The sequence below is a fragment of the Chelonoidis abingdonii genome, chromosome 19 (assembly GCF_003597395.2).
Source record: "Chelonoidis abingdonii isolate Lonesome George chromosome 19, CheloAbing_2.0, whole genome shotgun sequence".
Classification (NCBI taxonomy): domain Eukaryota; kingdom Metazoa; phylum Chordata; order Testudines; family Testudinidae; genus Chelonoidis; species Chelonoidis abingdonii.
Genome location: NC_133787.1, coordinates 37,210,544 through 37,225,131, shown reverse-complemented (window position 1 = coordinate 37,225,131; position 14,588 = coordinate 37,210,544). Strand labels below are relative to the sequence as shown.

The following is a 14,588-nucleotide window of genomic DNA, read 5'->3' as shown; positions in this document are numbered from 1 at the left end:
AATTTTTCACTGTTCCAACCTCTTGTATTCATAAGTCTGTAATCAGCTTTGAATGTAAACTATTAACCAGTATAAAGGAATAGCATGCCTATTGAATAATAGGCATTTAAAAAAAAAAGGTGAATGCAAATTTCACTCTTGATTTCAGTGTTGATTTCATAGTCAGTTACAAAACAAACATAATTTTGTAAATTAACTTTTAGGTATTTGGCATCCTTACCTTCCCATGTGCTGAAAAATGACCATGTAAAGAAATTCTTCAGCACTTCATCTTCCTCCCAGCAACTTCAGAGTTCAAGTGAGTTTAAATAAACAGTTTAAAATGCACATATTATTGACATAAATCTAGTAAACTGATGCCAGTCAAAACTTTTTTAATCTTCCTGTTGTTTAGGTCCTGGCAACCCCTCTCTCTATAAAGTAGTCACTACGCTGGGTGCATCTGGAAGGTGAGATACCTGACTTCTGTGTCCAATGTAGAGTTGTAAAATTCTTTCACTTAGGTAGTTATCTGCATGCCCTTGTTTGAGAGAGGTTTTTTTTAATATGCAGTTATATGCACTTTCGGGTGCCTGCTCACCTTGTTAATCTGTGGAACTCTCAGCACAATGAACTCTGAAAGCTGTGGTTTCACTGATTTTGTCTACACTGAAGATTTTAGGAAATGTTAGCACTGGTGCGCAGCCCTACTCATGCTAGCAGAGGTGGGAGCTCTAGCATAGACAAGCAGCTGGCATTTTTTGTGTGGTGTCTTTACCTGCCGTGAGCAAAATTGCTGAGAATGGTAAAACTGTGACAATCAGTTTACATCAGTACTCTTACTATTGTTAGAACCAGCTGACCCACAATGGTGGGAGAATTCTCTGTGATTATTGTTTATTATATTAATCATACTTGTCTCACTGTTACCTCGCGCTGCCCCAGCTGTGGCTTGTATCCATCTGTTGTTGCTCACCCTCTGCTTTCATGGTGAGCTCTTCGGGGCAGGGAGCATTTTTTCTTTATATGCGGGGGTACCATATCTAGCACAATGGGGCCCTGATCCCTGATTGGAGTCTCCTTGACAGTACCAGAATACAAGTAGTAAATAATAATAATCCTCATGCAGCCATAATTACACAGGCATGGTCTTCTCTAATATCACCTAGGTGGTGTTAGAGGCCCATCATAGTGTTTCTTCCATTCTGTAGTTGAGTGTCTACCTTTAAGGGCAGTGTTTTCTAAACTGTGAATCTGGCTTTCCTGAGGGAGGACGCTGATCTCTTCCAACAGAGGCTCAAGGCAGCCGTGGGAAGAGAAGGAAAGACATATTGTTGCCTTTTTGCTTAGGATTTGACAAATCCAGAAATTGAGTAATGAATACTTTGCAGCTGAGGTGATTCTTGTTTCTTCACCTGGAAGTGGAAAGACCAAGGGAGAAAATAATGTTAACTGAATAGATTCACTCACTCCACATGTGTAAAAACCATTTCACAATGGGTTTTTTATATATATTGCAGTGATGGGGAAAGCTATGCCAATGTTGAAATCTCGACTTTGTTAGACATAACCTGTACTGTTTTCATTGTATTAGGAGAATAGGATTTTAAAAGTATAAATCAGTAACTTATAAAATAAGCAGTGTGTTGGATCCCTGAAACATGGTCCTTTATTTTATTGGTGAATGGGTATGTGTGTGTGTGTGTGTGTGTGTGTGATCATACTGACTGAACTCTGCATGGCAGTAATTCGGTATGCTAAATCAAATTATTTTTCTCTTTTGCAGACCTATATGTGGAGTAGCTGGTATTCAGTCTTCACAGAATCATGTACAGCACTCAGCTGTTTCTTCAGTTGCACTGCCCCATTGCTCTCATTCAGGGAGTACAGGCTCATCATTAGCCTTCCGCTCCCAAATGGACACCTCTTCACCCATGTTGTCTTCCAGTTCACAGACGCCGCAGACCCAGGAGCAAAATGGGATTTTAGACTGGCTCAGGAAACTGCGGTTGCACAAGTATTATCCTGTCTTCAAACAACTCACAATGGAGAAGGTAAAGTGGTGGGCTAGACAGGAGAAAGGAATCTGTTTTTTAAATAAACCATATATTCTCTAGCATGTATAGAAAAGCGAAATGGCAAAATAGGCTAATGTTTACATTTGGACTGGTAGATATTTGTAGCTAGAGCTGGGCAAACTATTTGTAGGAACACTTTATTTGGTGAAATGGCCTCCTATTTTTGTGATGAACTATCTAGAGACTTACTTTAAATATTTCCTAGTTCAGAATTCTCAACGTCTGGGTTTATTACAAACCCCCTTCGCTCTTCCTGTTCACTATTCATCCTTTGATGTCCAATATGTCATCTAAGTCACATTTTATTCTCGTTCTTGATTTTTTTTCCCTACTATTTGTAAAAGTCTTGGTTATCCAAATGCATGTCAAGATTCACTTCTGAAGTGAGCTTCTGTGTGGGTAAACATGCATGAGTGTTGGATGCTTTCATTTTCCACAAACGTTGTGAACAAAAATCACTTGCATTGCATGAATGTTTGCATAAAAAGTATCATGAATGCCATTGAAGTACATTGGCTTTTAATCAGATGAATGTAAGTACTTGTTTAATACCCAGTTCTATCTGTAATATACATGTTGTAAAATTAATCTCCTTCTCCTCTTACTATATTTGAACTTTGAGTGCCCTCTGGTGGATTAAATACTTATTCTGATTCTTTTAAGTCATGGCTCTGAATTGCAATGATTTTTTTCAGCACTGCAGCATGGCTTGAAAGATATTATTTCAGTGACTATGGCCTAAGGCCACAGTTTTCTAATCTGATTTTCCTCATTCAGGAAAAATAGATGTAGTCATTTTTCCTTTTCCTGACAAAATTGTGCATATTTTAATGTTTGACTTGTTTTTTTCCAAATAACTGCTGTGCTTATATTGGTATGTATATTCTGTTGAAAAATATTCACAGTACCTTTGCAACTAGATTGACCCATGCAACAAAACTGAACTCTGCTCTAGATGTGATAGCTAAATGATTTCTATGTTAAATGACACATTTAGGGAAAATAAATTACATTTTAACTTTTGATAACCAACTGATGTACTCTGGATTGTCAGCCGAAATAAAGCAGCAGTAATCAGCATGACTTTTTCAGCAGCAGGTCTTTTATCAGTGTAAGTCAAAAACAATTTATCATAAACAAAACAAACAGAACCAAAAGAATCCCCAACCTACAGTTCACTCCTCTCTCACCACCTTGGGACCAGCATCATTCCGCTTCTGACATTACAGCAGCCCTCCTTGTGTGCTAGGAAGTAGTTAATGGCCCTGCATTCTGCTACAGTCTTACCCTCATTGAGTTAGTGGTAGTGCTATGGATATTAAGTATTCATTGAAGGGAGGAGTGGTAGACATTTTCAACCTTAATCTGCCTCTTACAATTTGTCCTTCCCAAAATTTGTCAAATATTTCTTGCACCAGATTGACTGACTAGTCCCAAAATTACCTGTTTCCTGTATGCTGTGTTATTCCTATAGTCGCCAGATAATTGTTAGATACCTGGGGAGAAGTCTCAAAATGTCAGGGGTTTTTTTAGGGAACCAGAACTTAAAACTTTATTTGGCTCATTTATGATACGAAATTGCCTTTTATGTGCACATGGACTATGTTGTCTTTATTGTGAATGATCAATATAGGCAAATATTTTAGCAGTATATTTGTAATTAATCTAAAAAACCTCTTTAATACCCAAGTCCTCCATTTTTATACTCCCCTAAATCTTTAGTTTAAAATTGGAATAAAACTTATTAAAATTCACATACATGTGTAAAACAAGAGTTTTCAAGGTGCTTCTCAGAATTGGAAATCACTGAGAATACAGGAGGGTCATTTGAAATGTACATATCCATATATTGCACACTGTAAAATCACCTCCATATTTCCTCCTATAAAAGTTTCTGAGCCTTACTGAAGAAGATCTGAATAAGTTTGAATCCCTCACCATGGGAGCAAAGAAAAAACTGAAGACCCAGCTGGAACTGGAAAAGTAAGTGTGTGTGTTGTGGGGAGGGGTGTGCAGTCTGTCTGGCTTTTTCAGTTGGTAGAATATGGTTAAATGGCACTAGAATTGTACAAACTCCTGAATTTAATCCCAGTTTTTCTCTTGGTTTTGCTCCGAGGACAGAGCAAATTGTTAAACCTTCAAGGCTTTCCCTATGTGTAAATCTAGATTGTACTTCTTTTTCATAGGGGTATGGAGGCATAATTAGTTTGAAAAGCACTTCGAAAATATGGATTATGTATATTTAGTACTTATTGTTTTATTATTGATTATTCAAGGCCAATGAGATAAGCACATAAAAGAATTGGTGAACTCAACTTCAAAGGGGACACTGTCAACTTGAACCATAAAGTAAACAAATTCCTTGAACTATGCTACTAATTTACTTTTTAAATTATTAACACTGGAAGAATTTTAAAAATCCACATTACTTTTCACTATTTGTGCTCTTCCTGTTTTTGTTTTCTAATTTATCTCAGATTGGACAAGGAAAGTCACTTTCAATTTTAAGTTTTCAGAACTGCAGTATTTGAATCCTAGACATTGTAGGATAGATATGTAAACTTCATGAGGTCCACGTTCCATTTTAAATTGTAACCTGGAGCATAAATTTAGGATTACCTACTCCCCTCAATTCACCATGGTACAGCAACTCATGCCAGTGGGATATTTGCATCAAGATCAAAGGTGGCATATGCCCTGTATATAGTAACTAAACTCCTACCTGTCTTCAATATTATTAAGATTGAATTCAGCATCACTCAGTGGCAAAACATTCTCATCATTAGCAACAATGCTCTTTCTGTCCTGTGTTTCTCTCCTTTCCCTATCCTCCTTCTCTTTTTTTCTTTCCTCCTTTCTTTTCTCTTCATTTTGTTCCCTGCAGCAACTTCAAAACCCCTTCATCCCTGTGCTTCGCTTTCACTTGGTTTCCATCCTGTCTGATTAAATGACCTGTAAATAAATAGTTGTTGGCACGGAGCTTTGTGGCTACCCCCCAAACTAGATTAATGCAGAAGTGAGGGGGTTCACATTTGTGCATCGTTCATCTACGCTCTCTACAGACTCAGGCAAACAACACTGCCTTGGTTACAGTTACTTTACATTTGAAAGGTTCATTCTGTGGAATCCAGATATGCCAGGTGGGCCACATAAATGCACCTAGCTGACCATGTATTTGATGTCTCTTCTGCAGGGAAATATTTATTTTAAAACTGTTCCAGTGTTTAGGTACTCACACTACACTACACTCCCAACATGTTTATTAGTTGAAGGCCATGTATACACTACAAACTTTGGTCGACACAAGTTACATTGGTACGCAGCCACTGAAGCTTGTATGTCACTTGGGCACATGCATACTTGGTTGTTTGTGTTGGCACTGCACATATGCACCAGGAGTGCTTGTGTCGATGCAAAGTGCAGTGCACCATGGGTAGATATCCCAGTGTGCCATGCACTACTCTCCAGTTCAAAGCCTGATGGGAACTTTTCGCAATATGTTGTGAGGTAGAAATTAGTCGTGCAGGGATCTCTGGGAGAGAGATGTCAAGTTCCCAGCATGCAGCTCTCTCCACCCCATAATACCATCCATATCCCATCATTTTCATGACTTTTTAAAAAAAATTCCACAAACCTGCTCAGCACTTCTCAGAGTCCACCATCTCTGACAGAAGCATGGAGCCCACAGAGCTCTGTGCTATTCTCATGGACGCCGCAAGTACAGGACGCATGATCCTTCGGTATCTGCACACTCGCAGGAAGTACCGCAACAATTGAGGACATCAGGATTTCTTTGAGGACAGTTTGCTGAGACATAGCGAAAAACAATCCAAGGTTGTTGGTGGCATTCATGGAGCAGCTTCAGATGGTGGAGCACAGCTTTTGGGTCCAAGAAACAAGCACTGAATGGTTGGATCACAGTGTAATGCAGGTTTAAGACAACGAGAAGTGGTTGCAGAACTTTTGGATGCAAAAAAACCATGTTCTTGCATCTGTATGCTGAGTTCACCCCAGCGCTCCGGCACAGGGATGCCAGAGTTGAACAAAACTCAGTGGCTGGGCAACAAAAAGGCAGATGAAATTCAGTGTTGATAAATGCAAAGTAATGCACATTGGAAAGCATTAGCTTTACATTTGAAAGGGTAGCTCTATAGAATCTAAATATGTCAAGTGGACCACATAAATGCATCTAGCTGACCATATATTTAATGTCTCTGCTGCCGGGAAATGTTTGTTTTAAAACTGTTCTAGTGTTTTTTGAAATCGTCCACTCAGTGTGTAGTAATAGTCAAAAAAGCTAACAGAATGCTAGGAACCATTAGAAAACAGAGAGATGATATGATAGAAAATATCATAATACCACTACACTGGACCCCCGCTAAAATGTGGGGTTTTGGATCCTTGCATGGTCCCATGTTAACTCGAGGACCACGTTACCATGGATTCCAATTAAGATAATTAAATTTGGGATCCATGCGCACTCCCATGTTTATAACTGAATTTGCGCTATAAAGACGCACGTTCTAGCGAGGGTCTGCTGTATATAAATCCATGCTATGCCCATTCCCTGAATATTGTATGCAGCTCTGGTTGCCCCATCTCAAAAAAGATATATTAGAAATGAAAAAATACAAAGAAGGGCAACAAAAATGATTGGGATGAGAAGAGAGTAAAAAAACTGGGATTGTTCATCTTGGACAAGTGATGACTAAGGGAGAATATATAAATCCTGACCAGGATGGAGAAAGTGAATAAGGAAGTGTTACTTACTCCTTCACATAACACAAGAACCCAGAGGTCCCTTCCCCTTCATTGGACTCCTCCAGGCTTGGCTGGCAGGACTGGTTAGAGTGTGGTGGAATCTCCAGCAGGTCCTGGCTTGTGGCATTGCTGCCTCCCCCGCTACATCTCCCCCCTTCTCCTCCTCACTGTTCACAGTGGAGGTCTCTGTTTTGGGCTCCTGTGAGGTATCCATAGTGGTTTGCAGGGTGTTGGTGGGGTCTATGCCAAGTATGGCAAGAAGCTCATAGAGGCAACAGATCTGTGGCTCAGCACCAGATCGTTTGTTGGCCTCCCTGATGTTGTGGTATACCAGCCACAGTTCCTTTGCTTTCATGCGGCATTGCTGCTGATCCCTGTCGTATGCCTTTGCTTGCATCCCCTGTGCCATCTATTTGTAGATGATCATGTTTCTACAGCTCGTCCGTAGCTGTGCTGTCTACTCCAGGCAGAAGTGTTTCTAGTGTGTGGAGCCAGCATGGTGTATTGGGCAGTTGTACACATCAAGGTAGAGCAGCTGAGGTGGGCAATCAGGAAAACGCATTTCAAAAATATGCAGAGGATTTTAAAATGGGGAGGCTATAAACTCATGCACAGTGAGGCTGATGCGCATGGACTTACATCAACCTAACTTTGTAGTGTAGACCAGGCCTTAGGTTTTGTAAAGTTTGAATCACATTTAACTTATCTCTTAGATTCTCTGCATTTAGCTTCCTCTTCATTTTTGGAATGAAGGGCTAGCTCTCTGTTCGCTGTATTTAGTTAATCACATAGAATTCAGTCTCTCCTTTTGTGATATTTTATCCTCAATACCTCGTACAAATAAGTGGCTCAGTATGATACCATATAACAAAAAAGACCAATGTAAGTGCTGGCAAGAAGCAGTGGCTAGTATTGATTTAATTTCCAGAAATTCATATTTGTGCATCTTAAATTAGCATAATCTTTGTACTGCGATTACTGAGTGAGACAACATAGACCCCATCTGCCTCAATTTCATTCAAAACTCTGTTTAAATACCAAATTGTTTTAACCAATTTTTTTTCCCCTCCACCCGATTCACTGTAGAGAAAAATCAGAGAAACGGTGCCTAAATCCAGGACCACCTTCTTCAGTTACCAGCAGTGGAGTGGCCAGGGTCCCTCCTACTACTCATGTAGGGCCTATCCAGAGTATTCGTGGCAACCATGCTGCAGGTAAATAAGCAATATAAAGAACAGTGCACCATCATAAGCTATAAGGTATAGGATGGATATGTTCTCACACAACAGCAAGCTCATGGCTTGACTGTCCCAACCTCACATTAAAACTTAATTGCTTTATTTGTGTCAGTCCTTTGTGGTCATGTTCTTCCAGAACTTAGTTGTTTGCATGACGAATCTTGTTCCTGGTGATATTTGAGTGAAACAAACATACAATTATCATTCCATGATTTGCATATGAAGAGCTGTTCGAGCTGTTGCATAATCATTACTTTTCTGGACTCCTGTTCCTCAGGCCAATGTGAATCCTCAGTAGCCTGAAGCATCTTTGTGTGTTAAGGGTAGGAGGATAGCGGGAGACACATTCATAAACTGCAGTATTGTACCAGGCTTTTGTCATCTAGATGACAATTTTGCAAATAGTTTTCATGTTTTCTAACTGATTTATCATGCATACTTTATCCCTAGAGCTGCGTGTAGATGTGGATCAGCCAGCCCACCCGCTTCCCCGAGAAGGTAGTTCTTCTGAGTACTCAAGTTCCTCTTCCAGCCCCATGGGGATCCAGACCAGGGAAGAGAGCTCAGATAGTGCTGAGGAGAATGAGAGACGTAAGGAAAACCAAGCAAAGCTTATTTTTGTGTTGATCCTGTCCAGTGAAGCAGCTGTATTTATACATTTTTCTGTTTCTAGGTTTAGAGATTCACTTGGACAGTTCAGAAAAAGAGAAGCCAGTAATGTTACTAAATCATTTCACTTCAAGCTCTGCCAGACCCACAGCCCAGGTTCTACCAGTGCAGAATGATGCAGGCTCCAATCCTTCTGGCCACCATATCTTGCCAATGCAAATGATGACAGCAGCCTCCACCCACATCAGCCCTATTCGAATGCTAAATGCGATGCACAAGTCAGAGCGAAATACAGACATGAAGCTACTTTCCTCTTCTGTGCATTCACTTTTGTCTCTAGAAGAAAGAAATAAAGCTTCACCTGGACCTAGAAGCAGCATTAAAATGGACAAGAGCTTTGGAAATACAGTGGTTGATGTGATGCCCACATCATCTCCCCATCAGCCCCTGCAAGTACTTTCAGGAGTTCCTGAAAACAGTTCTTCATCTTCTGTTAACTATGGTCCTCGAACCAAAGTTGTACATGCTTCAACTCTGGACAGAGTGATAAAAACAACTCAACAGACATCATTAATAGCGGAAGCAAGTACTGCTGCCACTGTAACATCCAGCACAGTCTTCCATATGGCACGTCCACCCATCAAGCTCCTGGTATCTTCTTCTGTTCCTACGGATTCTGCCACTGCTGGACAAACTTCCTGCTCCAGCAATATGCAAATAAGTGTGTCTCCTGCAATAATCAATCCCCGGACTGCTCTATATACAGCCAACACCAAAGTTGCCTTTTCTGCAATGAGCAGTATGCCAGTGGCTCCGATGCCAGGCAGCTTCTGTGCAAACAGTAACACTGCCTCTTCCAGCAGCCACCCATCCACATCATTTGCAAACATGGCAAATTTGCCCAGTTGTCCTGCCCCCAGTTCTAGCCCCACAATTTCGTCTGTTGCTGAGACCAATTTCTATAGCAGCAGTAGTAGTGGTGGATCTGCAGGGAGTATCCCCGTACCAAATCAGAATCATCACCACCACCACCACCAGCAGCAACCGCCTGGGTGTATGGTGTGTAGTTCCTGTGGGTGTAGTGGGAACTGTGGTTCAGGCGGTATGACTGTCAGTTATGCTAACTATTTCCAGCACCCATTTTCAGGTTCCTCAATGTTTACCTTTCCATTTCTACCCTTCAATCCTTTATGTAGTAATGGCTACATCAACACGCAGCAGTACAACGGCAGCACGACTTTTCCAATGGTTCATTCTCCCTACAACAGTGGTTTAACACCGGATTCTGTAATGAGTGGGCAGTCCACGTTTGCAGTTCCCCCAATGCAGAACTTTATGGCAGGAACAGCAGGGGTGTATCAGACACAAGGAATGATGGGAAACAGCAATGGTTCAAGCCACAAAAAAAATGGGAACCTTTCCTGTTACAACTGTGGGGCCAGTGGTCACCGAGCTCAGGATTGCAAACAGCCACCAATGGATTTCAATAGGCAAGGTAAGAGGGGGGTGGTGGTGCTGATGTGGGGCTCCTTAGTCTGTGTGCGGAACTGCGTGTTGATCTGAATGGGAGTTACCTATATGGGTGGGGATGTGACCAAAATCTAATGATGGTACCTTGTTATCAAGTCTTCATTTAATTACAGAAAAATATCATGTTTTAAGCCAGTGTCCTTGAAAAGAAAGAGAGAGTCTGGGCTAACTTCACAGAAGATTAAGTTGACTCCTGTGTGTACCCCATGTTCCCTGCTTTAGGGCATAAGTGCTGTTAAAAGTCTTGCGTTGGGCTTCTGCATAGGAGTGAATTTCCCTTTGAGGGTTGGAGGGGCTGAACTTCCATTGACTGATTGCAACAGTGTTGCAGCTGCTTATACTGTCTGTGAATTTGGCCCTGAGCCATTGTCTGTTTCTTATTTTGAAGGGTATCTTAAAAGTTCATAATTTTTTTTTAAAAGTACATAAGTAGAGTGCAACATCTGTAATGAAATGTCTGCATCCTCTTGAAGGACTTGGCTTGTGGTTACTGAAAATGTGGGTTCCATGGCATACATGTATCTTCCAGTATTGTAGCAAAGGCACCTCCAAAAGAGATTTTAAATCCTTGGATCAGGACAGGGCACATTTGGGAGTGAACTGTTACTTTACCAAAAGCATGTTCACGTCATAATTTTCTTTTCCTGAAGTTCTGTGTTTAAAATAATAGTGTGTGTAGTATAACTTTCCAGAATGAAATGCAGACTTTTGGCTAGAACTAGCGATACTAAAGTGATAGCTTGCCCACCTTGTTAATCTGGAATGTAATATCTTTTATTGCACCAACTTTTGTGAGTGAAAGGGACAAGCTTTTGCGCTTACATAGAGCTCGTTTTCAGGTGACCTAATGATACGTTCTAAAACTTGTCTTTCACCAACAGAGGTTGGTCCATAAAAGCTATTACCTCACCCACCTTGTCTCTCTAATATCTTGGGACTGACACAGCTACGGCACTGCAAATAATATTTTAGGTTGTGCTTTGTCTGTGTTTAGATGGTGCAGAGAATGTCATCAGAACTTATCCTTTTTTTTTCTTTTTTTTTTTAAGAATAGGCAGAGTTTTACAGCAGTGCTAAAAATATAAATAATAATTACTGTTGTTTCTGGAACTTAGTATTTTGATAGTGGCAGATCAGAAAACTGTGGCACTGCCTCAGTCAATCCTAGGCCAACAGCAGACTTCTGAGGCTTTGTCTACATTAGCACTTTGGTTGGCAAAAAGTTTGTTGGTCAAGGGTGTGGAAAAAACACCCCCCTGACTGACATAAGTTTCACCAACAAAAGCACCAGTGTGGATAGCGCTGTTGGCAGGAGACGGTCTCCTGCCAACAGCTACCGCCACGCATTGGGGGTGGTTTAATTATGACGGCAGGAGAGCTCTCTCCCATTGGCACAGAGTGGCTACACAGGAGACCATACAGCAGCGCAGCTGCAGCAGTAAAGCTGTGCTGCTGTAAGGTCTGTAGTATAGACACAGCCTTAGTCTAAAAAACTAGAATGGTGCTGTTTAATGCATGTTAAAACTGCATTTCATCAACTCCTTTAAAACTGCCCTGAATTACTGCAGTTTTGAATATCTTAAACTTCTGCTGCCCCGAAGTTGCATCTTAGCCACAGCAACATTCTGTGTTGTGCTGTGTATTTATTCCCCATTCATCCTGCCTACAGTAGACGGCTCCCTGTCAACTTCATAAGAGTGAGGGTGGCTGCTGCTTTTATTGTGTAAGAGGTTGGATTTACTTAAATCAAAATGATTTAATCACTGATTTAAATCATGATTTACATCAGCAAACAGGAAACTTGGATTAATATCATCGATCTTGTTTTGCATTTGTACTTCAGTTATTTTCCTAGAGAGAGGCTGATTTTCATTGATTGGTATAATTTGGCACTTTTTTGTTAACCAGGTAGTTACATTACATCTATACACATTTATTTAAGCATATGTAGTTTAACATACATTTATTCACATTCTTAGTTATTTACGTTTTTATGTAATGGTGAATGATTCATTCTTTATTACATAAAGGGAAAAGTAAGTTTATAAAAAAGCACATTTAAAACTTTTTTAACTAGTAGTAGTATCTGATTACTGCTGGTCATGAGGTCTTCAAGATTTTAGAACTAGGAGATGTCATCCTCTCATACTTAGTTTTTACTCATATATTAGAGGAGGAAAACAAGTTTTTCTGCGTTTTCAGTTGTCAGTCCATCTCTTAACTTAGAATGAACAAGTTACTGAACTTAACTAGTTGAATAAACTGAAATGAATGCAAATATTCTCTCTGTGCCTGAGGCTACTACTGTCAAAAGCTGGCTTAGTACTTCATCTAGAACCAAGTTGTTGCTTAGCCAGTGACTTCCATCAGTTCAGTGGCTTGACTTTCTGTAAAACTTAAGGTGGGTCTACACTATGGCTTATGTCAATCTAATTTACGTCTTTCAGGGGTGTGAAAAAGACCGCCCTGAGCAACACAAGTTACAGCAACCTAAGCACTGTCCACACTGGTGCTATGTTGGTGGGAGATGCTTTCCTGCCAACATAGCTTCCGCCTTTCGCAGAGCGGGAGTAATTATGTCAACAGGAGAGCGCTCTCCAGCCAGCATAGAGCATCTTCACCAGACACGCTACAATGGTGCAGATGTGCCGATGTAGCACCTCTAGTGTAGACCGACCCAAAGGTAGCAAACGTAGTGCATTTGGTATTTAATTTTAAATGACTTTATAGATTATACTAAATGTAGGCCTTGACATGGGTTATTTTTAAAAGAAAAGTATTTAAATGTTAAAAAATCAATTTTTTTTTAATTATAGCATTTTATAATGCTGTTGCATAATCTGTAAGAAGCAGATATTTAAAATGCCGTGAGAGAGAACTGCTAAAAAAGGTGTGCATTGTTGACTTCCTTTCCCTCTTCTACAGGTACTTTTAGGCTGAAATATGCCCCTCCAGCTGAAAGTCTTGACACCACAGACTGATACTTTCTCTCCCAAGAGAACACTGTAAGCCATGGAGATAAGGAATTTTAAATACAAAACTGAGAAGTCCATTGCTGTTAAGTTTTAATGAGTTTTTTAATCCAAAGGTGCTTTACTTTACTAGACTAGGTAGAAAATCTAGCTTAGGGGTGCATCAAACCTATTTTTGATCACGAAAATTCAAGTTTAGATCTTGGGAGATGGAACTTGCCTAATACGTATCATGCAATTGATGCGCAGTGGATGGCAAGTGAAGCTGGCCAGCTACATTTTCTGTTGCAAATGCAAAAAAAGCAACCACCCTGCACACTTCTGCTGAAGAATGTTGCCATCTTTGGACCTTCTGCAATGAAAAGGATAACTCCAGGGCAGCTACTTACAGTGTGATCTGAAGTGAGAACTGGAGGTTGAAGGTATGAGCGGCTGTGTGCCAGCCAGCCTCTGAAACCCTGGGCTAAGGAAAATGGCTACTTTTTTTCAAAAGTAATCAGGCACTAATCTCTGGGATTTTTAAGGATTGCACTACAGAAGAATGTAAAACTATTCAGGCTTCTGCACTTTTAGCAGATAGTGTCACTCCGAGACCAGTGCAAGAGGCAAAGAAGTTCCAACCTTTAAACTTTGGCACCAGCAGGCTACGTGATTTACTACACAATAGTACTCTCTTAAATAATTCTCTCCTTTCCCTTCCAAAAGAACACACATGGCAGTTTCAATTCCTTGTGGAAACAACCTTACTCTCACTATCACCATTATTACTAGTTAGAAGTGGGTTACTAGCAGTGAAATGAACTTAGTTTTCCAAGGGTCCAAGTCCCAGAGACTCCAGGGACATAAAGGCTTCACAAAGAGGGGTTTTTTATGTAATACACGAAACACCTTTCAAGTCCTGTTACTGTATATAGGTATCTTTCACAGAAACCTTACTACTCTGCTTTTGTAAATGAATTTTAAACCATCCTAAAAATAAACTCTGGCAGCAGAGTTAGCAAGCTATTGCTTTACTTTATGTAATGAAACTCTGACTTGTACCCCAAGGCTTTTGCTACAGGAGTCAGAGGGGTAGAATTCAAACATGTAAAGTGTAGTAAACATCATTATTTTAAAGACTCTGAAGGATTTACTGTTAGCCTCCTTTGTGGCAGTAGACTACAGATTACTAATTTTGGTGTTAACTACCGAGAGTACATAATTCTGAGTTGGCAAGTTTAATTAAGAGTTAGGAGGAAGCCAAACAAAGCTCATGTTGCTGAATTGAAAAGGTCTTGTCCTGTCTTGCCCAAGGAATTCCACCTGCTGCAATGGGTGTGGCCTTTTTTTAAAAAATGGCCTGAAATTTAAAGTGATTCTTGTTTTGCAGATTAGAGTATGCAATTTTAATGTCTGAGGCCTTGTTTCTCTTGTGGGATTTT

General features: G+C 40.3%; 1 protein-coding gene across 2 annotated transcripts in view; it reads left to right on the top strand.

The window, feature by feature from the left end:
- The window catches only part of ZCCHC14 (zinc finger CCHC-type containing 14), an 89,489-nt gene extending 76,284 nt beyond the window's left edge, over nucleotides 1-13,205 (top strand). For both annotated transcript variants that reach the window (XM_032793759.2, XM_032793757.2), the window contains 8 exons: nucleotides 204-298; nucleotides 395-449; nucleotides 1,766-2,033; nucleotides 3,949-4,040; nucleotides 7,905-8,032; nucleotides 8,507-8,647; nucleotides 8,730-10,160; nucleotides 13,121-13,205. In XM_032793759.2, the coding sequence (XP_032649650.1) occupies nucleotides 204-298; nucleotides 395-449; nucleotides 1,766-2,033; nucleotides 3,949-4,040; nucleotides 7,905-8,032; nucleotides 8,507-8,647; nucleotides 8,730-10,160; nucleotides 13,121-13,176 (2,266 nt within the window). In that variant the 3' untranslated portion in view covers nucleotides 13,177-13,205. The remainder of the gene's footprint in view (nucleotides 1-203; nucleotides 299-394; nucleotides 450-1,765; nucleotides 2,034-3,948; nucleotides 4,041-7,904; nucleotides 8,033-8,506; nucleotides 8,648-8,729; nucleotides 10,161-13,120) is intronic.
- Nucleotides 13,206-14,588: the final 1,383 nt, after the last annotated feature.